Raw genomic sequence first — 18,787 nt, 5'->3', positions numbered from 1 at the left:
TGCGCATAGATTAGATCAGGCAGAAATCTCGGAAATCCGCCAGTCGCCGAGCACACCCAAGCTCTTGGTCTGACTCCCCTCTGCTTGTGCTCTTTAACTCAGAATTTGTATCACTCCGTTTGCTGCGTGCGGGTACATGAAGGAGACAGTCACGCATAACGCGCCGAAGGTCATGTAAGCTCTCAATCTGTCGTGTCAGATATCGGGGTCTGACGGTGAATGGCAGCAAGCAGTTGCAGTTCGGCACGCTGAACGCTCAAAATGTTGTAAAACTATCAGAATTTCAGGTCACACATAGAGACCTGTATACACCCACGGATAGGCAACCTGTGAAAGACGGTGTTCTGGATCGACGACTGGTGCGCCGAAAAACCCTATTTGCTCGTCGCGTCCTGACACAGACAATCGTGGTGACCACAGGGGACATCAGAGAAAAATGCGTTCTGCGAGACGTGTGGCCTCAAATCTGTTGACTGTGTAGGGCATTATGCCTACATCAAACTTGTTGTACCCGTGTTCCACATCGGGTACTTCAAGCATACCATCGGTATCCTGCAGTGTATATGCAAGGTCCGTCTTCCCTTGTTGCGGTTGCAATCAAGTTCACATCTCATACGCTCTCTTAGACGTGTGCTCGAGTCCTTCTAGAAGAGCCCGACCGGCGTGTCTATCTCAAGCGGTTTCGTCGCCCAAACCTCGAGAATGTACATCGACAGGCCCTCAACAAAGCTGTCAACACTTCCGCACGCAAAGTAGTGTATTGCCCCTACTGCTCTGCAACAAACGGTGCTGTCAAGAAAGTCGGCGCGATGAAAATCATCCATGACAAATTCCGTGCAAAGAAGACGGCAGAAGAGATGGAGAAGTGGAAAAAAACATTTATTCCAGCAGTTGAAGCACAAAAAGAGCTGGGAATGTATATTAACAAGGCGGTGCACGAGGACTTGAACCCTTTGAAGGTGCTAGATTTGTTCAAGAGGATTTCGGACGAGGTATGTGATCGAAGTTCTGATAATGAAAGGTGATATTTGAGCCATGATTAGGATTGCGAGTTGCTTGGGCTGCGGCCTGCATATAATCGACCAGAGGAGTTCGTTTGGCAGTACATTTCTGTTCCGCCAGTTTGCATTCGACCGTCCGTCGCCCAGGATGGCGCGTCTAACGAGGACGACTTAACAGTGAAACTGACGGAGATCGTGTTCACTAATGCACTGATAAAACAGGGTCTAGCAAAAGGCGCTCCGACTCCACAACTGATGGTGCGCTCATACCTCATTATTCCACTCGTCTCTGTAATCATCAGACCTCATTAGGAACAATGGGAATTCCTTCAACTGTCCGTCGCGATGTACATCAACTCAGAATTACCAGGCGTACCCTCGCAAATGGGCCAAAAGCCGATTCGTGGATTCTGCCAACGCCTGAAAGGCAAACAGGGCCGCTTCCGTGGTAATCTGTCAGGGAAACGTGTCGACTTTTCTGGCCGCACAGTTATTTCTCCAGATCCCAACCTGCGAATTGACGAAGTCGCTGTGCCGGAGCGGGTCGCAAAAATTCTGACTTATCCCGAGCGCGTTACGACGTTTAACATCGAGAAACTCAAGAAGGCAGTTCGGAACGGGTGCGATGTACATCCCGGTGCAAATTACGTTACAGCTGGAAGCAGCGGGTTCAAGAAATATTTGAAGTTTGGAAACCGAGCACAGATCGCTGATGGATTGAGGTTTGGAGACGTGGTTGAGAGGCATATCATCGATGGTGATATTGTTCTGTTCAATCGGCAACCTAGTTTGCATAAGGTGAGCGTCCAATTTAAGGCATATTATGAGCTTGATTTAACTCTATTGTTTAGTTGTCTATCATGTGTCATCGAGTTCGTCCCTCTCAGCCAGCACTCTCTGGAGGGCACTTCCTGATCCCATTCTTTCAGGTCAAGGTTAGACCATGGCGCTCTTTTCGGTTAAATGAGTGTGTTTGTGGCCCATATAACGCAGACTTTGACGGTGATGAGATGAACTTGCGTCAGAAATCTATCCTATGTCCTACCGTTCTTGTGGCTGACTTGCTTTCAAACAAGATGTCCCACAGACCGAAGAAGCTCGTACTGAAGCCTTGGAACTCATGAGTGTGAAACACAACATGGTCACTCCCCGCAATGGAGAACCAGTCATCGCTGCCATTCAAGACTTCATTACCGCTGCGTGGCTCATCTCGCACCGCAATCAATTCTTTGACCGCCGGCAGTTCACGCAGATATGCTGCTACTTTGCGGATGCCAACCTCCAGATTGACATTCCACCACCAACGATCTGGAAACCAACGCGCCTTTGGACTGGTAAACAGGTCTTCAATGTGCTAATGCGACCGAACAAACAATCAAACGTTTTCGTCAACGTCGAATCGAAGTGCAACAAGGAACAAAAACCTAATCAATCCCTCTATCCAATGAAGGAGGTAGCGCCGGATATGTCTCCCAACGACGGTTGGCTAGTCATTGTGAACAGCGAGATCATGTGTGGTGTCATGGACAAGGCAACTATTGGGAGCGGCAAAAAGAAGTCGGTATTTGGCGTTATTATGAGAGATTATGGACCGCACGAAGCGGCGGCAGCCATGAATCGGGTGGCAAAGCTCTGTGCAAGATGGCTTGGTGCGTGATCACTGGAATGCTTTCGTTTTACACGAGCTCACCATCTGTTTATTGTACAGCAAATTTCGGCTTCTCCTTAGGTATCAATGATGTCATTCCGGGCCCAATCTTGTTTGCGAAGAAGGACAAGCTTGTTGAACAGGCGTACGAGAAATGTCAAGATCTCATTGCGCTAGCGAAGAAGGGTAAGCTAGAGAACAAGGCTGGATGCGATCAAGAACAAACATTGGAAGCTATGATATCTTCTGTGCTATCGAAAGTTCGTGACGAGGTCGGTGAAATCTGTATGAAGGAGCTGAGCCGGCACAACGCACCTCTTATCATGGCCACGTGCGGATCCAAGGGTGGGTCACACCTCTGTCAACGATCGCAGAAAATTTACTGAATGCCGTTCGACAGGTTCCGTCATCAACGTCTCGCAGATGGTTGCTTGTGTGGGACAGCAAATTATCGCCGGGCATCGTGTTCCCGATGGCTTCCAGGACCGTTCCCTGCCTCACTTTCCCAAAAAATCGAGGGAGCCACCGTCAAAAGGATTCGTTCGGAACAGCTTTTACTCAGGATTAACGCCCACTGAGTTTCTGTTCCACGCTATTTCTGGTCGTGAAGGTCTAGTCGACACTGCAGTCAAGACTGCAGAGACCGGTTATATGCAACGGCGATTGATGAAGGCTCTAGAAGACTTGACGACGCAGTATGATCTGTCCGTCCGAAACGGAACTGGTGGTGTTGTACAATTCACATATGGAGATGATGGGCTTGATCCCGCCTGCTTGGAGGGTGATGCTCAGCCTGTTGAATTTGTTAGGGCCTGGAAGCATGCAGCTGTACGTACGACTGGTTGTCCCTGCGCACTGCAGCTGATATTGATCATCTTAAGTCCATCGGTTCTCGTTCATCGCATGGTCTCCTCCCCTACGAAATCTTGGAGATTGTCAATCGGGAGCTATCGCAGCCAAGGTTTGTCAGCGAGTGTACAGCTGCTTATATTTCGACTGTTCGTGGATTCATACAAGAACACGTCGCCAAGCGTCTGGCTGAGGTTCGCGAGAGCCGCGGCATGTTTGATGCTCTGGAACGTGATGACGAGTGGGATGCTGATACTGATCTGTCCATGGGTGCATCCGGTAAGCACTTCGCGTCCGACGCTCTGCGGGCTTTTCAAACTGGATTTTTGCAACAGCGGCGGATAAGGCTATCGTCGATAACAAAGCGAAGGTTACGGAGGACCAACTATTGGCATTTTTAAATATTTGCTGGACAAAATACGTCAAGGCCAAGATCGAGCCAGGTGAGTTGCTCTATTTTTACAAAGTTCCGCGTAGCTCATTATTTGATAGGTTCCACGGTCGGAGCCGTTGGAGCACAGTCCATTGGTGAACCGGGAACCCAGATGACGCTTAAAACTTTCCATTTTGCGGGTGTCGCATCCATGAACGTCACACTTGGTGTTCCCCGCATAAAAGAAATCATAAATGCAGCCAAAGTCATCAGCACTCCTATCATCAGTTGTAAGCTAGTGACAGCAGACTCCGAACCTTCAGCACGAATCGTGAAGGGCCGGCTGGAGAAAACGCATTTAGGTGATGTATGTACTTTTATACTTGGTGTCATTGCCGGAGCTCAAGTTATATGTAGATTGCCTCTGTCCTTGAAGAAGCATGGGCTCCAGAGTACACATATATCGGTGTCATAATCGATATGACGAGTATCCAAAAGTTGCAGGTCAGTCAGCTCCATTGATCGTCTTGGAATCTACGCCCATACCTCTTGGTATCTAGCTTGAGCTCACCCTCGACGATATCAAATGGGCCATCGTGGCTGCGAAGAGGCTCAAGATCAAGCAGGAAGTAAGCCCCATATGCATCAGATTACGACGCCGACTAAATAACTATTCGGGGGTAGTCTATCACAATCATTCCCCGGAAGAATCGATTGCGCATCTATGTAGACGGTCAAGACAAGTATTATCGCCTGCGGGAGTTGAAGAGGGTGCTCCCTGATGTCGTAGTGAAGGTATATAGCTGCCGCACCCGTACTCCAGACATACTGAATATGGAAGTTATTTCCAGGGCGTTCCAACCATCGCACGTGCAGTAATCAATGTCAAGGAAAAAGACGACGCTCGAGGGAAGAAAGGCGACAAGGAGTTGCTTGTGGAAGGATATGGCTTGCAGAAGGCCATGGTGACAGAAGGTCAGCACGATCATTTTGAGACTGGCTCGAGTGTTCAAGGCCTCTTCCTTGTTAGGTATTATTGGGGAGCAGACGTCGTCAAACCACGTCATTGAGGTCGCTCAAGTCCTGGGTATCGAAGCGGCTAGAAGAACGATCATCAACGAGATTCAGTATACGATGGAGAGCCATTCCATGAGTATTGACCCTCGACATGTCATGCTACTTGGAGATGTCATGTCTTACAAGGTGGGTGCTCATATGTTTAGATTTGTACAATTGTTCACTAAGCCCGTGGTGTTAACAACTAGGGAGAAGTTCTGGGCATAACTCGTTTCGGCGTTGCGAAGATGAAGGACAGCGTTCTCATGCTGGCTTCGTTCGAAAAGACGACAGATCATCTGTTTGATGCGTCGGCATATGGCAAGACTGATAGCATTGCCGGCGTGTCAGAGAGTATTATCATGGGTAATCCTGCTGCTAATTGTGGCACATCAATGTGTGTTTTGTGGCAACTTCAGTGACTGTATTTTTCGACTAAATCTTTTACTTTGCCCAGGCCCGCGTTGTACTCGCCAGCACCTACGATCAGCAAACCACGGAAATTGTTATTTGAAGACGCGCTGTAAGGGGAAAATGATTCTTTTGTGTATGACTTTTCTATTGTTTTATTTTATGTTGTTCTCGATCAGCGCCGTGAGCTAGCTATGTATTATTGTAAGCTGTTGGATGAACTGAAAACGCTATTAGATGAACTGAGAACGCTATTTCTGGTGTAATAAGGCTTTTCGAGTAGCCCAGGCACGGAGTCAGATGGTGTGGGCGAGCAGGTGCTAGCATTCCATATTGGTGGCTGAACGTCGTACAGCCCTCATCGGTGAATGACAGGAAACATATCTATGAAGCTCCGTTAGCCATACTTCCGTTCACATACTGCTTGACAGGAGACGAAGGTGGGAGGGGTTCTAGATGCTCGGTCACTTCGGGAAAACTCTGAAGCAATGCTTCATTGAGGAGCTGACAGTAAGACTAGTAGAGAAGAGGGGAAGATAAACTTTCTGAGTCAAATTTAGACAGAGGGCCCCGGAAGCTTAGCTCACGCTGATAGAGGCAATTTTCCCGTTCATGAACTGGTTCTCGGTCGCAGCGCGCTCTAGTCGGTCCTTCGTAAGGTGGAAGGGGTTGCGTGCGCTATCGATGTCGGTCAACACCTGCATGGGAATCATGGTTTGGACGTGTTGGGCCATGTCGTCTATGTTAGACAAGTGTGCGATGACTTCGTTTCTGATGGGTATGCTAGTGGATCCAACTGTGTTTGAGCGGAGAAAATCTAATCATGCTTACACTCGAAGTCCGACCTGCTTCCCGCCGCCCACCTTGTCTTTTTCTTTGGTGGAATCATTGACGACTGTGGTGCCGAGATTGTAGAGGGCATTGGCGAGCCCAAGGAGCTCAAGCTCGAGGTCTCCTTGTACACCTTCCGGAGGAGGCGATTGGGATGAACGTGGGGAGTCGGGGGCTGGCGGAACCGGCTGTGGACGGGGCGGCATGCTTTCTATGCCACTATGCCATCCAGACTGTGGATGAGTGCGCTGAGTGCGCTGAGTGCGCTCGTCCCGTAGGAAATGAATAGCTTACTGTCAGTTGTTGTGGCGGGGGCGCGGATACATAAGAAGTCGCCGGAATGAGAAATTGCTCAGCAAGACCTAACCCCAGAACATGTTCGGTCTTGACCTCATCCTTGTTGGACGGGAGACTAAAAAAGGTGCGTTGAGGGTTGGGTGTCGGTCATATGTGTTGACTTTATCTCACCTTTGGAGCAACAGATTTCCACGACGGCTTCTGCATTCGAACTATAGCTGACAGGTTCGGGTGTAGAGCGTTGATAGGACGTTCTGGAATGGCATTCGCGAGTATCGCACTCCTGAGCGCCAGCTACCCTATATAACTAAGCGGGCTTTTTGCTGACTGGATCCCCCTTCTTGGAGCAGCGGTCTGGGCGCCACAGGACCACATACTTCCCTCTATTATCAATGTGTTTCCCGTCCAAAAAGCAGGGAAGGGTCCTCGCGGACGAAGAGCCTGCACAATCAAAGTCCGCTCCAACCACCGCCGGTACATCTAACGCTGCAGGGTCCTCATCTGCTCCTCCAGCTTCGACCTCTCAACCCACTCCATCTGTTCAGCCTCACACAGCTATCGAGTCTACCATGTCGTCTCCCAAAGTCGCGATCGTCATTTATACTCTCTACGGCCACATCGCAAAGCGTTCGTCTTATTTCTTCTTCCAGATAGTAGGTCACATCTGATGTCTTCAACAGTCGCAGAGGCCATCAAGGGCGGTATCGAGTCGGCCGGTGGACAAGCTACTATCTACCAGTACGCTCCCCGTGATCTCCCCATCATAGGGTCGCCCCTGACCATGGATTGTCTCATAGGATCGCTGAAACCCTTCCTGAGGAAGTCTTGAAGAAGATGTATGCGCCTGCCAAGCCTGACTATCCCATCCTCGCCCCTGCCGACCTTGTCAAGTTCGATGCTTTCTTGTTCGGCGTGCCCACTCGGTACGGCAATTTCCCTGCTCAATGGAAGGTATGCTATCACCCCCTATCTCACCACCTCACAATCTTATTGACCTCTCCTTTTCGTGGTCAGGCCTTCTGGGATGCGACTGGTCAGTTGTGGGCGTCAGGCGGACTCTACGGCAAATCTGCCGGCCTCTTTATCTCTACCGCCGGCCTTGGCGGAGGGCAAGAGTCCACCGCCATCGCTGCGATGTCGACCCTCGCCCATCATGGAATATCGTTTGTGCCTCTCGGCTATAAGCACGCTTTCGCGCAGCTTACCAGCTTGAGCGAGGCCCACGGCGGTGAGTTTCTCATAACAATCTACCCGTTCGTTTCCGTCACGCTACACTTCTGGAACTCTTGTTACCATTCCATACTTTCTCTATTTTTGACTCTTTCCCATCATCGTAAGCCCTTGCCATTGGTGGAACATCGTGTAAAGCTATGGATACGAACTGATGATATGGTTCTCTATTGCACCACGTTTCGCATCATTCTCACTGTGGACATATTTTTCTGATCATCGTCTCGATCCATTGACTCTTCACCCACAGGCTCTCCTTGGGGTGCTGGTACTCTCGCGGGTGGCGATGGGTCACGCCAGCCTTCTGCGCTTGAGTTGGAGATCGCGACAATTCAGGGCAAGAGTTTCTGGGAGCAGGTCTCGCGCATCAAGTTTTAAACGCGTCGTATACTGAGGTGAGAGTAAAGGGAACGGACCCCACGTATGGCATGTTGAGTTTTTGGTCGACCGTGTATGTAAAGTAGTCTGAGAAATATGTTTCGTTGCTGTGAGGTTTATATCTGTTAGACTTGACGTGCACGCCATTTGTGAACTGGTTAGCATGAGGGTATCGCCGTCGTTGATCACTTGGAAGGATTGCAGTTGACGCCACAATGACGGGAAGATTCTAGTGCGTGGTGAGTGTTGATTTGGATCGATGAATGAACGGTGCCTCGTATTCGAGCCATTCCCGAGGCTAGGGTAAGTTGGGGGCGAGATGTACATATGCTGCAAGTCCATGAATTCATGCAATGTACAGTAAACCGCAAGGCTCTCTCCGGACGGCTTGAGCGCTCAGTGAACCTGAACTGCATTTGAGCATGGTTCGGATGAAAAAAAGGAATGTTTACTTTAGGGCTTTAGGAAGACGCCAGGAATGTCTACAGTATCACCATCAAAGCCATTGACGAAAGGCGCAATCGGATTTCCAATGTCAGGGAAGTGAAAAAGCTCGGCTGGCTTGTCGTCGCCTTCATGGTTCCCTCGACGCTCCCTGTCGCGGTAACAGCAGATGCAGCGGTTTATCAGAGAATTGATGCAAGTGTCACGCTCACGCACGTTATTGGAGTATTATGACTCAAAGTAGTGACGTCCTCGGATCTGGCCCTAGGGGAGTTCGGTGAGTCGTAGTGATATCATAATCGAAATTCTTGCTCACTGTGAGCCACTTTGTATCGGCAGCGCAGACACTGCAGCCGCGATGCCAAGGGCGAAAATGACAAGGCAACGCATGACGCAGGGACAGTCTGATGTGGTGGAAAACTTCGTTTGACGAGAGGATGAAAGGCCGATGACTGCGAAAAGAGTGCAAGAATACGAATGACTCAAGTGGTAACCAGTACCGTTGGTGGTTGAAGAGAGCGCTGCTGAGGGACCATCTGCAGAAGTTGAGGTCTTTTATACTTTCTGCAGCAAGAGTTGCAGACGTGTGATCGGATCAGTTCAAGCTTGGCCCCATAGGCTGTGATGGAAGAACGGCAAAAAAACAGTCATTGCTTTGACAGAGCCATCACATGCATGCGATATGATCGAACCTGCGACAGGTCGTTGCGGCGCGTTGTTCGAACGCTTCGAAGGATACCGCCCCAATGCGTGTCGGTGGACCAGTGTGAATCATCGCATACTCGTTCGTATGAGTGGAACAGGCCGTGAAAGCCCAGAAGTATGACTCTCGTGAAACCTACGACAATTGGGTTTTCTGCGTTATGATGGTCGTGAACCTGGGGATATCTGCAAACTTGTGGATAGTCCTTTGATCAAGATCCACAGCCTCCGCATCTGATACGAAAGGAGAATGAAAATCCGGTACTTTGACAGTGCCATCAAGTTTTTCTCGAGGAAATCGGCTTTCTTCAAATGGAAATAGATCTTGGTTACGGCTGAGAGCACTGGGCACATACCGCTTCGAGCTTCTATGCAAATGTGACATCGTGGAGCATTTGCTCTGCAGTGGCAGTTCGTTTACACGCTTGTGACGGCTGCCTGACTGGCGTTATGTGGAGGGAAACGCGCGCGCGAGTAATCTGATCATCGCCCTATGATGTAGGAATCGTTTGAGTATCGCAATTAGTGGTTGACGTGTTTCCTTGAAGAGCAATTCAGAATCCTAGGAAAGGGTATCTCCCTCATACTAAGTGAGCGATCAGAACCAAAGCACTTCTCAGACCCTGGGAACGTCACCACGGTACAGCATCTGTCAGGTATCTGTGAAGAGGGTCTTTACGCACTAAAAGGGTACGATCTAGAAATGACATAAGTTTCGAAAGATAGGCGGGAGCGAGCGTTGCGGACATGGGATTGGTTGAAATTCTCCCATGATACACAATGGGTTTGTTATTGGACAGGCGCCCATTCTATTGAGGAGGTTGAGACACCAAATCCATGTGAGGTTGCGTCTACAATTTATGCAGTGTTCTCAGTCGTGACGCCAGTTCCTTCGGCGCCCGCCCTCAAGTTGGAAAGCAGGTCTCGCAGACGCTGGCGAAGCCGAATCAATATCTTATCGTCATCCGCAGAGGGGGCAGGCTGGAGAGACGTTCGTCAGTAGAAGAGTTCATATACAGCGTGCAGCATCGTACCAATTGATCTAGGAGGTACTAGTGGAGAATTCTGTCAAAGAAGTTTCCTATGTAGGTATATGGCTTCAATAAATCACCTCGGCTTCATCTATGGTCTAGAACGACGGATGCCAGCTGAAGTTGCTGATGCCTTTCGGGGCATAAGAAAAATATTTGAACTCACCAGAACTATTGGTCCTCTGTAGTCACGTTGTTCAGTACGGCTCTAGTATACCATTGAGCGCGATTGCCTGACCTGTTCATGTTGCTCGTGGGTGACCGTATTCAATCGAAGATTGCTGCTGATCTTTGGCTGATACTGTAGGTCCGAGCCGTAGAGGTGTGGAAGAGCGATGAATACCCGATAAATTGCCGACCTACGCCGACCTACGTCATCGGTGGTCCCGACCGTCGTATGTATTGTCGTGAGCAACGGCGTCGACGCCAGCTCGAGCCCTACAATGCCATCCTCTCCACCCGTCTTTCAAGTCTCCCCTACTGTGCAGCAGTATGACTGGGGAAAACGCGGTATCTCCTCCAAAGTCGCTCAGTTTGCAAAAGCTGCCGCTTTGCCGAACTTTTCTACCAGAGAGGATGCGTCCTATGCTGAGGTGCGCTGTTTCATCCACACTTCGAAGAGATGTGATGTTCTCATTGAGAATCCTGTGATCTGCAGCTATGGATGGGCACACACCCCACATCCCCTTCCCTTGTGGCATCTACTGGCGAGCCCCTTGGCAAATACCTTGCAGCGCATCCAGACCTTGTTGGGCAGAGCGTGATCGAACGTTTCGATGCTTCAGATGGAAATCTCCCATTCTTGTTCAAGGTGCTCGCTATCGAGAAAGCGCTGAGCATTCAGAGCCACCCAGACAAGAAGACGGCAGAGAAACTGCATGCCAAGCAACCAGACATCTACAAGGGTAGGTAAGTTTCCAGCTGTGGGCCATCTACGCCTTCATGCTTCTTAACATTGGTCTCCCTGCCTACGCAGATCCAAACCACAAGCCTGAGATGGCTCTTGCCTTGACACCGTTCACCGCACTCTGTGGATTTCTACCTCTACCTCAGATCGCCGCATTCCTCAGTGTCGTGCCTGAGTTCTCGGCTCTTGTCCCGCCTTCCATCTTGAAGTCCTTCCAGGATATTCAGAGCTCTTCTGATCCCACCGATCCCTCAGCCAAATCTGCTTTGAAAGATGTTTTCTCAGCCGTTATGACAACCAACGAGTCAGATATCAAATTTCAGCTCGACATGCTTATACAGAGATATTCTATCGGAAAGGAGCATGCCGAGGAAAGAACCATCAAGGATTTGGTTTTGACATTGAACGAGCAGTTCCCTGGAGATATTGGCGTCTTTTGTGCATTCATGCTCAATTACGTGCAGTTGAAGCCGGGCGAGGCGATATTCCTCGGCGCAGGAGAGCCGCATGCATATATTTCTGGTGGTGAGTGAAACACCTCTTTTTCCACCAAGAGCTGAGCAAACGATGCATACGATAGACATCATGGAATGCATGGCGAACTCAGACAATGTCATCCGAGCAGGGCTGACACCGAAATTGCGCGACGTGCCCAACCTCGTCTCCGGATTAACATATACAGCTGCGCCATGGACGAAGCATCGGGTACAGCCCTCATCGTTCCCCGCCCAATCACCCACTTCATTTTCCACCCTCTATGACCCTCCTATCCCCGATTTTTCTGTTGTGCAAGTCGTTTTGCCACAAGACCACAAAGAACGTCATCCGAAGGTGAATGGGCCAAGCATCGTGATCGTGACGAACGGGAAAGGCAAGATCAGCTGGACAGAAGGACAGCTGGACGTGTCCGAAGGCTACGTCTTTTTTGTGTCTGCAGGATTAGAGATCGAGATCAGGGCGGAGGAAGAGCTGACCATGTATCGGGCGTTCGTAGAGGCATAAGATGGAATTACGGAAGTAAGACGTTTGAAGAAAGACCTATATGTTTGTGAGTTGCAAAACAGTTGCAAAATCACTGCGCGATAGATTGGCGGTCCTCCAAGCTTCAAGCTTCAACGTTCAACAATTGCTAGATCCAAACGCGAGTACCATCAGTCAATGCTTTCAACAATGAACGACGATCTGCCATCTCCAACCAAAGGGGTCAGAATACCTATCAATTTCTGTTGATGTCATTACCGATTTTAGGGAAAAAATGCCATTCCGCAGGGTTTGGAGCAATCCTCGATTGGTAGATTGGAATCTGACCCTGATAGCTTGATACTCTGCAACTTGTTCTGGACCCTCGCAGAGGTCCCCCATTGTGCTCCCAGTGTCTGTGACACGATTACTTACATTACACAAGAGCTCGAATCAAGGCAGAGTGATTTCATCGAGATTTGGAGGTTTGGTGTGAGGACTCGGTTGGATTCTAGGCCATGACGCTCTTCATTGCAACAGTGCTCACAACGATATTATCGACGATCCGCCGCTCGCGGGCAGTATCTTTACCTGCCTCCTTCACAGCTACTTCCGCGTTCAACTTGTGATACTAGGGAGAGCGAGGCTGTTAGTCGCAAGGCAGTGGATATGTAGGCGAAATATGGCGCACCTTCTTGACAGCCGACCAATCCGTGAGTGCTTCTAGTGAGCTCAAGGGATTCATTGTGCCTTTCACGACCGCACACATCTTTCCTGAAACGTCCTGAAAATCAGGCGACGTGATGCGCACAGCGATCACAGCAGTGCTAGTGTCCGATACACCATAGCGTCGGATTGCCTCTGTAATCTGCAATCAAAACACACTGAATTTTTCAGCTCAAGCCATAGGGGAATAGGCCATACATTGTTGCTGGGATTCAGAGCCCACAGTATTTCCGAGTGGACTGTCCTCGTTCGCAGAGCGCCTTGAGCTTTAGCCAGGATAGCCTGATATATAGCGGTTTGGAGATGTAATTCGCTTGTGATCTAAACGAGGTCGCCATTCGTCATACTAGTCAGAAGCTTCACCATGAAACATGTCGTACTCACCAGCTTTGCATCGATGAAGGCGAAGTTTACATTCTCGCGTTCATCATCTCCATCAGGTCCTTCAACAGTACTTGCTTTGACTATACGCGCTCTGATTTCCTTCGCATTGGAGACAGAGGTGAACAGAGCAACGTGTACGATCGAGATGTGTTGTGGGAAGTGAGGGTAGGTGTATGTTTCCATCTTATGTTCTTCCCACGTTACTGTTCTCCGCCTGCCATAAGTAGCCGTCTGCTCTGACTGCCCACTTTTCTCCAACTTCTCTCGTTTTCGTTTCCTATTTTTGCAGACTGCTTACTGCTTACGTCGATATTTCGTCTCACCTCAGACTCAGGCAGTCTGTTTCTGTCTCTCAGAGATGAGGCTCTTCTTCTCGTTAAAAGGACTCGCATGCTTTCCGTGCTCATCGCTGAGATGTCCATGTCAATGATGCCCGGAATCATCACGTCCGACATAGAAGAAGAAGACCTGTCGGCCTATATAATACATTTTCTTGTACATAATAACAAGCACAGCGAGCTGGATAGGAGTTCTGTAACTTAAGAATAATACGTGCAAGGAGGCTGTCCATAACTGAGATTGGTAATTGTGCAGCACGACGAGGCATGTCTAACTTGGTTGATCCTTGTAACCCCTGGGTCGAATACCGGCCTAGTCTTCCACTGAGGTTCCTGCCGCGACCTCCTCACATGAGTGAGTTTTCCGATCCGGGCGAGCTCATTCCGATCCAGACAAGTATATTTGGTCACATGGATGCCCTATGATGTCGTCCAAGATTGGCATATTCCCTGTCGACAACAAGGATTTGGCCCGGCAACGCAGAGCCGCTAATCCGTCATGTACATTCTCGAATGCCTGCTCATCGATTGTGAGCCCTTGTTCTGCCTGTCAATATCGTTCCACTATCAGCGCCAAAGCCTGAGTCAGGGGCCTAGTTGATGCCTGAAACTGTGCCGGGAGTGAGGCGAAGGTATTCCGAAGGGAGGCGAAGGTGTTCCGAAGGCATGCGATATCGAGAAGAACCATGACGCAACTTCCCCCATAGCGATCGAAGAGCTCATAGAATTGCTGTTAATGTTTGTAAGGATCGGTGTCGTTGTCCTCCTGCAGTCCGTGCACAAACAATGTCCACACTGACACCCACCACAGTGATTCAAGGTCATGTAGAGGGTTGTACTTCAGTGGGCAATTTGCCAGCTCTGCATCTTGTGAAGGATGAAGAAATAGCTCCGCACCGATACCTCCATGGCCATAAAAGGATATGTTCCCTTGAAGGGGTGATAAGTGTCCAAGTTGGATATCAAGATCACATAGACGAGACTCACCACGGGATCTTTGAGCAAAGAGTTCGGTGACAAGCTTTGCGCGGAATCGAGATCCGCCAGCACACCTCTTTTTTCGATGAGCAAGATGTTTCCGGCACCGATACCACGATGCACGAATTTATACTTGTGTAGTAATTTGAGTGCTTCATGGAAAGATCAACCAAGAAACAATGCATTGCAAGTCATTGAATGATCTGCTCACCCATCAATGCGTCTATAAGCGCTTCAAACGCATCGTGAAGATCGTGGATCTCACGGAGAGACTTTCCGAGCTCTTTGAAGACAATGCGGTAATGCACCTATAGTAGAGGGCGTGAGCAGATGATGACTTCGGATCGTGAGGTCAACAGACGTGCCTTCGCTCGCAAATGAGAGACATGGCATGAATCACCGGTACTCGCCTCGTGCTTTCGCTTCCGAATAGTTCCGTGCTTAGGACAGGGGGATACGGCGTGCATAGTCCAGTCGAGTGTATGATCCGGCTGACCACCAATCATTACATCACCGTGGTAAAGGACGGGGAGAAAATGCTTCTGTGCAGTCGCAAAATCGAGTGGGTCCAGGCGCATGCTGTCCATAAAAATATCAAAAAAGTCGCCCTCACACGCCATTTTGGTCTCGCCAGACATCCTTGATAACGACAGTCTTGCCGTCACTGGCCTTCGCTCGGAAAACCCGCGTGTTAGCTTCAAAGCTGTAAATGATCTTGTCGGCGGTAAACGTCTCGACCGTGCCTTCGGGTGCATGAACGTCGATGTCGAAAACATACTGTCCCCCGTGTGTTCGTCGTCGAAGAGTTGGGTCCCAACCCATATGGGCCTCTTTTGCGAAGGCAAAGGATGTTACGACCTTGATCAATGCATCGTGATCCTGTAGGTGTATAGATCAGACAGTTAGACTGTGATCGTCGTATACGAGGTGTACTCCGAAAAAATCAAAATCTTTGGCCACAGTGATGATGCTGCGATTGCTGTGCCAAACCCTCATATGTGTGTTCTCGATAGTGATACTGAAAGTGAAACGACGGCACGGGTCGCGCCGCATCACATGATGCATACTCCAAATAATCTTGTCCTCGTTCTACAGGTAGAATACATCAGTTATTAACTCATGGAGAGAGGAATTACGGACACATGTGCGGGAGTGTCTATCATGATTCTCCATGTACTCAATTGAGACGGCTATGTCTTCCCGCAGATCCTTGCGCTCGGCAGACGCAGGGGATGACGGATGATCTTTAACAGGCTTGGATGCCAGTGGTACTCTCAGTAGGTAGCCATCCGGTCGAGAACCAGTAACCGAGCGTGTAAGATTTGCAGACAATCCGGTGTTGATGAAGAAATCGACTATGGGGGCTCCTTCGATAACCTTGCGGCATTCGTCGACGATGTCTTTGAAGATGTCATGCAAATACTGGAAGGGTCCACTTTCGTACCCAGTTGTTTCAACAGAAATTTTGGGCCAGTATTTCCATCTTCCTTCGACAATTTTGGAGGAAGTTCGGAATGCCTTGTTGACTTGGTTCAACTGCGCCTGTGTGACCCGGCGCTTCGGCATTATAGAGTCCAAGAGCTACATGGCACTGTCGTGACATTCTTCAGATCACAGAGATAGAGCGAATTGTCACCATCGTAGAGGCTGATGGGCGGGCAGTGGCAATCCATGGAGAGACTCAAGTGGGACCCGACGCGATGTGCATGTCGGACACAGCCGGTCTGGTACTGCCGTGGTATTCTCTGATCATTGCCTGCCATAAGTAGCCATCCGCTCTGACCACTCACTTTCCTCCAACTTCTCTCGTTCTCGTTTCCCATCTTTGCAGACTACTTTCGTCGATATTCCGTTTCGCCCTAGACTCAGGCAGGCCATTTCTGCCTCTCAGAGATGAGGCTCTTCTCGTTAAAGGGACTCGCACGCTTTCCGTGCTCATTACTCATCGCGTCTCTCGCACTCGCCGGCTCTGCTCTCCCTGCCAAATCTGCTGCTTCGGAGGTTCTGACTCCAGACAACTTTAAACAGACAATCTCGGAAGGGTATTGGTGCGTGGACACTGATATATTGGTCGCTGCCACTGATACACATTCTCGGGCGGAATACAGGTTTATAGAACATTTCTCGCCATGGTGTCCACATTGTCGAGATTTTGCCCCGCTATGGGATGAGCTCGTGGGAGATTACACAGGGACGGGTGTACATCTTGCACAGGTGAATTGTGCCGTTCATGGAGGTGAGTGTTGCCACATTGTCTCTTCGTCATTGCACTCAGATATCTGTAGACCTCTGCACGGAGAATGGTATCAGTGGTTATCCTCAAATGAATTTATACCAAGACGGTCGCATGGTAGAGACTTTCAAAGGTAGTCGTAGTCGCGAGCGCCTAGTTGCCTTCGTCCAAAAGCATACTTCCATCGAACCGCTACCCCCTGTTTCCTCGGCTAAGTCACACACTGAAGACCACCAAATCACACCCCATCCTGAGCCTTCCATAAACCTGAACCCGAACGGCGAAGTCCTTGCACTGACACCTGCAACATTCAAGAACGCGGCTGCAGAAGGAAACATTTTCGTCAAATTCTTTGCACCATGGTGCGTGATGTTGAAATTGATCTCAAGCATACAGACAGATGGTTGTTCCAGGTGTGGTCATTGCAAGAAACTGGCACCGGTTTGGACAAAACTTGCCACTGAAATGCAGCATAAATTGACTATCGCAGAGGTCAATTGTGACGACCACAAAGCGTTGTGTAAAGAACAAGATGTGGAGGGATTCCCCATGCTGTTCTTATACTCTGCTGGTGGACAAAAAACCGAATACACGGGAAGCAGGAAATTGGAAGTCATGAAATCATGGGCGGATAAAGCTGTCAAGCCGTGAGTTCCGGTTGAGTAATATGTTTCCCATCGCTCACGGTCGACATAGGAGTGTCTCCAAGCTTGAATACTCAGAATTGGAGGAAGTGATGAAGGAGAATTCCGTCATCTATCTTTTGATTCACCAATCTGAAGATGAGCACCTTTTGGTGGGTGAATTCTACTTCTGCTTCGCTTCCTTAGTGCTGAATTGCTAGAAGAACACACTCACCAAAGCCGCTCGTCCTTTACTTGGGTCTCCCCCCGTCTTCACTTCCACAGACAGGTCATTCCTTTCTCACCTATCGCTCCCTGAGAGTTCTGTCCCCCTTCTCCTTGCACTCAAGGATCATGACTCTCATACGCCAACGTCAACTCTCCAGCTCTCAGCTAATATCCCCGAGAAAGAGCTAAACTCGTGGCTAACCAACAATCGCCTTCCTACCTCAATGGAGCTGGGTGATGGCACCTTCCAGCAAGTCATGAAAGCGCCCCATCAGCCGCTTGTGGTCATCGTTTCGGTACCGAGCGAAGGATCTGAGCGCACTCAGCTGATCCAACAAGTCGAAACGATCGGACAGAAGTGGCGGCAACGAGCCGATAGCGAGAAAGGCCTACCAGAGCGCGGAATAGTATTCACGTGGATGGACGGCGAGCGATGGGCGACTTGGCTGAAGAGCATGTATGGCATATCAGACCACGGCGCCGTTGTTATCGCTGATCATGGAGTAAGTTGATCTTAGCTCATTGGTGTCTGGCCTGACTGGGTTCGTTCTAGAAACTGGTTTACTATGACACAGAGCCTAACGGCAGCAGGATATCTTTGTCTTCCACAAGCATCTTCGCTGCCCTTCAGGGTGCCTTAACAGGGGCTTATCACCCGAAAAACTCTGAGAATGCAGTAGAACGTATGGCTAGAGTGAGTGTCAAATCTCAATCTGTCATCTCGGTAGCTCAACCCCTGCCAGTATTTGAACAGCAAACTCACTACGATCGAGACGTCGGTAACAAACCACCCGCTCATGACTGCCGTCATACTGGCTGTAGCAGTTATCGGACTTTTTTTGGGACTTAGGAGGCTCTTCAGCGAGGACGATCAGAATGGTTATTATCAACATGCAAATGGGAAGGGCGGCCGATTGGACTAGTAGTGCTAGCTATGGTTGTATTTTTTCGGGAATACTTATCTATCTATCTCTTTACACGTATTCATCAAGGATGCGACCTTGTAGGTCGATGCTTGATACGCACCTACGCACGACAGTTCTTAATACAGACTTCACACTGCTCGCGGAGATAAAATAGCATTTGTGGGCATAATAATGCCTGAATATTTAGGGCAATAAAATGGCACGTAAAAATCTATCATGAGCATGGCCTTTGC

The 18,787-nt window shown here is 49.4% G+C and overlaps 11 protein-coding genes across 11 annotated transcripts; 5 read left to right on the top strand and 6 right to left on the bottom strand.

Annotated features, from left to right (window-relative positions):
- Positions 1-136: 136 nt before the first annotated feature.
- On the top strand, positions 137-5,552 carry HETIRDRAFT_473329 (uncharacterized protein; the record flags this gene model as incomplete). The annotated part of the gene is made up of 21 exons (XM_009545959.1): positions 137-174; positions 227-359; positions 421-570; positions 627-992; positions 1,044-1,259; positions 1,314-1,799; positions 1,853-1,873; positions 1,931-2,021; positions 2,078-2,650; positions 2,710-2,994; positions 3,050-3,477; positions 3,531-3,777; positions 3,834-3,941; positions 3,991-4,238; positions 4,289-4,375; positions 4,432-4,500; positions 4,556-4,666; positions 4,723-4,846; positions 4,902-5,074; positions 5,137-5,324; positions 5,385-5,552. 21 exons carry the CDS (start codon positions 137-139, stop codon positions 5,452-5,454), a joined length of 4,212 nt encoding a protein of 1,403 aa, XP_009544254.1. The 3' UTR covers positions 5,455-5,552.
- A 170-nt stretch (positions 5,553-5,722) lies between these two features.
- On the bottom strand, positions 5,723-6,375 carry HETIRDRAFT_425895 (uncharacterized protein; the record flags this gene model as incomplete). Its single annotated transcript, XM_009545958.1, has 3 exons — positions 5,723-5,854; positions 5,926-6,121; positions 6,170-6,375. The coding sequence occupies 3 exons, from the start codon at positions 6,373-6,375 to the stop codon at positions 5,723-5,725; spliced, it is 534 nt and encodes a 177-aa protein (XP_009544253.1).
- A 169-nt stretch (positions 6,376-6,544) lies between these two features.
- On the top strand, positions 6,545-6,773 carry HETIRDRAFT_416287 (uncharacterized protein; the record flags this gene model as incomplete). The annotated part of the gene is made up of 2 exons (XM_009545957.1): positions 6,545-6,590; positions 6,652-6,773. 2 exons carry the CDS (start codon positions 6,545-6,547, stop codon positions 6,771-6,773), a joined length of 168 nt encoding a protein of 55 aa, XP_009544252.1.
- HETIRDRAFT_382250 (uncharacterized protein) lies at positions 6,650-8,193 on the top strand. The gene is made up of 5 exons (XM_009545956.1): positions 6,650-7,093; positions 7,147-7,204; positions 7,264-7,417; positions 7,481-7,694; positions 7,947-8,193. The coding sequence occupies exons 1-5, from the start codon at positions 6,859-6,861 to the stop codon at positions 8,072-8,074; spliced, it is 789 nt and encodes a 262-aa protein (XP_009544251.1). The 5' UTR covers positions 6,650-6,858; the 3' UTR covers positions 8,075-8,193.
- A 103-nt stretch (positions 8,194-8,296) lies between these two features.
- Positions 8,297-10,051, bottom strand: HETIRDRAFT_433369 (uncharacterized protein). Its single transcript, XM_009545954.1, has 6 exons — positions 9,968-10,051; positions 9,211-9,917; positions 8,835-9,137; positions 8,735-8,782; positions 8,527-8,669; positions 8,297-8,479 (listed from the first exon to the last, which is right to left on the bottom strand). Exons 3-5 carry the CDS (start codon positions 8,906-8,908, stop codon positions 8,528-8,530), a joined length of 264 nt encoding a protein of 87 aa, XP_009544249.1. The 5' UTR covers positions 8,909-9,137; positions 9,211-9,917; positions 9,968-10,051; the 3' UTR covers positions 8,297-8,479; position 8,527.
- On the bottom strand, positions 9,357-9,605 carry HETIRDRAFT_416284 (uncharacterized protein; the record flags this gene model as incomplete). The annotated part of the gene is made up of 1 exon (XM_009545955.1): positions 9,357-9,605. One exon carries the CDS (start codon positions 9,603-9,605, stop codon positions 9,357-9,359), a length of 249 nt encoding a protein of 82 aa, XP_009544250.1.
- Positions 10,052-10,623: 572 nt separating the features above from the next.
- Positions 10,624-12,215, top strand: HETIRDRAFT_473320 (uncharacterized protein). The gene is made up of 4 exons (XM_009545953.1): positions 10,624-10,844; positions 10,910-11,156; positions 11,228-11,683; positions 11,739-12,215. Exons 1-4 carry the CDS (start codon positions 10,695-10,697, stop codon positions 12,158-12,160), a joined length of 1,275 nt encoding a protein of 424 aa, XP_009544248.1. The 5' UTR covers positions 10,624-10,694; the 3' UTR covers positions 12,161-12,215.
- A 414-nt stretch (positions 12,216-12,629) lies between these two features.
- HETIRDRAFT_314488 (uncharacterized protein) lies at positions 12,630-13,411 on the bottom strand (the record flags this gene model as incomplete). Its single annotated transcript, XM_009545952.1, has 4 exons — positions 12,630-12,749; positions 12,810-12,986; positions 13,043-13,165; positions 13,229-13,411. 4 exons carry the CDS (start codon positions 13,409-13,411, stop codon positions 12,630-12,632), a joined length of 603 nt encoding a protein of 200 aa, XP_009544247.1.
- Positions 13,412-14,406: 995 nt separating this feature from the next.
- On the bottom strand, positions 14,407-14,932 carry HETIRDRAFT_416281 (uncharacterized protein; the record flags this gene model as incomplete). The annotated part of the gene is made up of 4 exons (XM_009545951.1): positions 14,407-14,496; positions 14,554-14,696; positions 14,756-14,852; positions 14,906-14,932. 4 exons carry the CDS (start codon positions 14,930-14,932, stop codon positions 14,407-14,409), a joined length of 357 nt encoding a protein of 118 aa, XP_009544246.1.
- A 221-nt stretch (positions 14,933-15,153) lies between these two features.
- HETIRDRAFT_450033 (uncharacterized protein) lies at positions 15,154-16,110 on the bottom strand (the record flags this gene model as incomplete). The annotated part of the gene is made up of 3 exons (XM_009545950.1): positions 15,154-15,423; positions 15,478-15,633; positions 15,685-16,110. 3 exons carry the CDS (start codon positions 16,108-16,110, stop codon positions 15,154-15,156), a joined length of 852 nt encoding a protein of 283 aa, XP_009544245.1.
- A 209-nt stretch (positions 16,111-16,319) lies between these two features.
- On the top strand, positions 16,320-18,692 carry TRX5_PDI (thioredoxin protein disulfide isomerase). Its single transcript, XM_009544999.1, has 8 exons — positions 16,320-16,592; positions 16,653-16,780; positions 16,830-17,139; positions 17,191-17,424; positions 17,474-17,573; positions 17,622-18,131; positions 18,182-18,322; positions 18,372-18,692. Exons 1-8 carry the CDS (start codon positions 16,438-16,440, stop codon positions 18,549-18,551), a joined length of 1,758 nt encoding a protein of 585 aa, XP_009543294.1. The 5' UTR covers positions 16,320-16,437; the 3' UTR covers positions 18,552-18,692.
- Positions 18,693-18,787: the final 95 nt, after the last annotated feature.

The sequence above is a fragment of the Heterobasidion irregulare genome (genome assembly GCF_000320585.1).
Source record: "Heterobasidion irregulare TC 32-1 unplaced genomic scaffold scaffold_03, whole genome shotgun sequence".
In the NCBI taxonomy this organism is placed as follows: Eukaryota; Fungi; Basidiomycota; class Agaricomycetes; order Russulales; family Bondarzewiaceae; genus Heterobasidion; species Heterobasidion irregulare.
Note: the sequence above shows the minus strand (reverse complement) of the source record. Positions and strands in the feature narration are given on the sequence as shown.

What these genes read in the sequence shown, in the direction of transcription:
- HETIRDRAFT_382250 (XM_009545956.1), top strand. Translation starts at nt 6,859, where the DNA reads ATGTGTTTCCCGTCCAAAAAGCAGGGAAGGGTCCTCGCGGACGAAGAG. An exon ending in GGACAAGCTACTATCTACCA is followed by an intron (nt 7,205 to 7,263) that starts GTACGCTCCCCG and finishes ATTGTCTCATAG; the next exon opens with GATCGCTGAAACCCTTCCTG. An exon ending in CTTGAGCGAGGCCCACGGCG is followed by an intron (nt 7,695 to 7,946) that starts GTGAGTTTCTCA and finishes CTTCACCCACAG; the next exon opens with GCTCTCCTTGGGGTGCTGGT.
- HETIRDRAFT_433369 (XM_009545954.1), bottom strand. Translation starts at nt 8,908, where the DNA reads ATGCGTTGCCTTGTCATTTTCGCCCTTGGCATCGCGGCTGCAGTGTCT. An exon ending in CCGATACAAAGTGGCTCACA is followed by an intron (nt 8,783 to 8,834) that starts GTGAGCAAGAAT and finishes GAACTCCCCTAG; the next exon opens with GGCCAGATCCGAGGACGTCA. An exon ending in AGTCATAATACTCCAATAAC is followed by an intron (nt 8,670 to 8,734) that starts GTGCGTGAGCGT and finishes TTACCGCGACAG; the next exon opens with GGAGCGTCGAGGGAACCATG.
- HETIRDRAFT_473320 (XM_009545953.1), top strand. Translation starts at nt 10,695, where the DNA reads ATGCCATCCTCTCCACCCGTCTTTCAAGTCTCCCCTACTGTGCAGCAG. An exon ending in AGGATGCGTCCTATGCTGAG is followed by an intron (nt 10,845 to 10,909) that starts GTGCGCTGTTTC and finishes TGTGATCTGCAG; the next exon opens with CTATGGATGGGCACACACCC. An exon ending in GCAACCAGACATCTACAAGG is followed by an intron (nt 11,157 to 11,227) that starts GTAGGTAAGTTT and finishes CTGCCTACGCAG; the next exon opens with ATCCAAACCACAAGCCTGAG.
- TRX5_PDI (XM_009544999.1), top strand. Translation starts at nt 16,438, where the DNA reads ATGAGGCTCTTCTCGTTAAAGGGACTCGCACGCTTTCCGTGCTCATTA. An exon ending in ACAATCTCGGAAGGGTATTG is followed by an intron (nt 16,593 to 16,652) that starts GTGCGTGGACAC and finishes GGCGGAATACAG; the next exon opens with GTTTATAGAACATTTCTCGC. An exon ending in CTGAAGATGAGCACCTTTTG is followed by an intron (nt 17,574 to 17,621) that starts GTGGGTGAATTC and finishes CTGAATTGCTAG; the next exon opens with AAGAACACACTCACCAAAGC.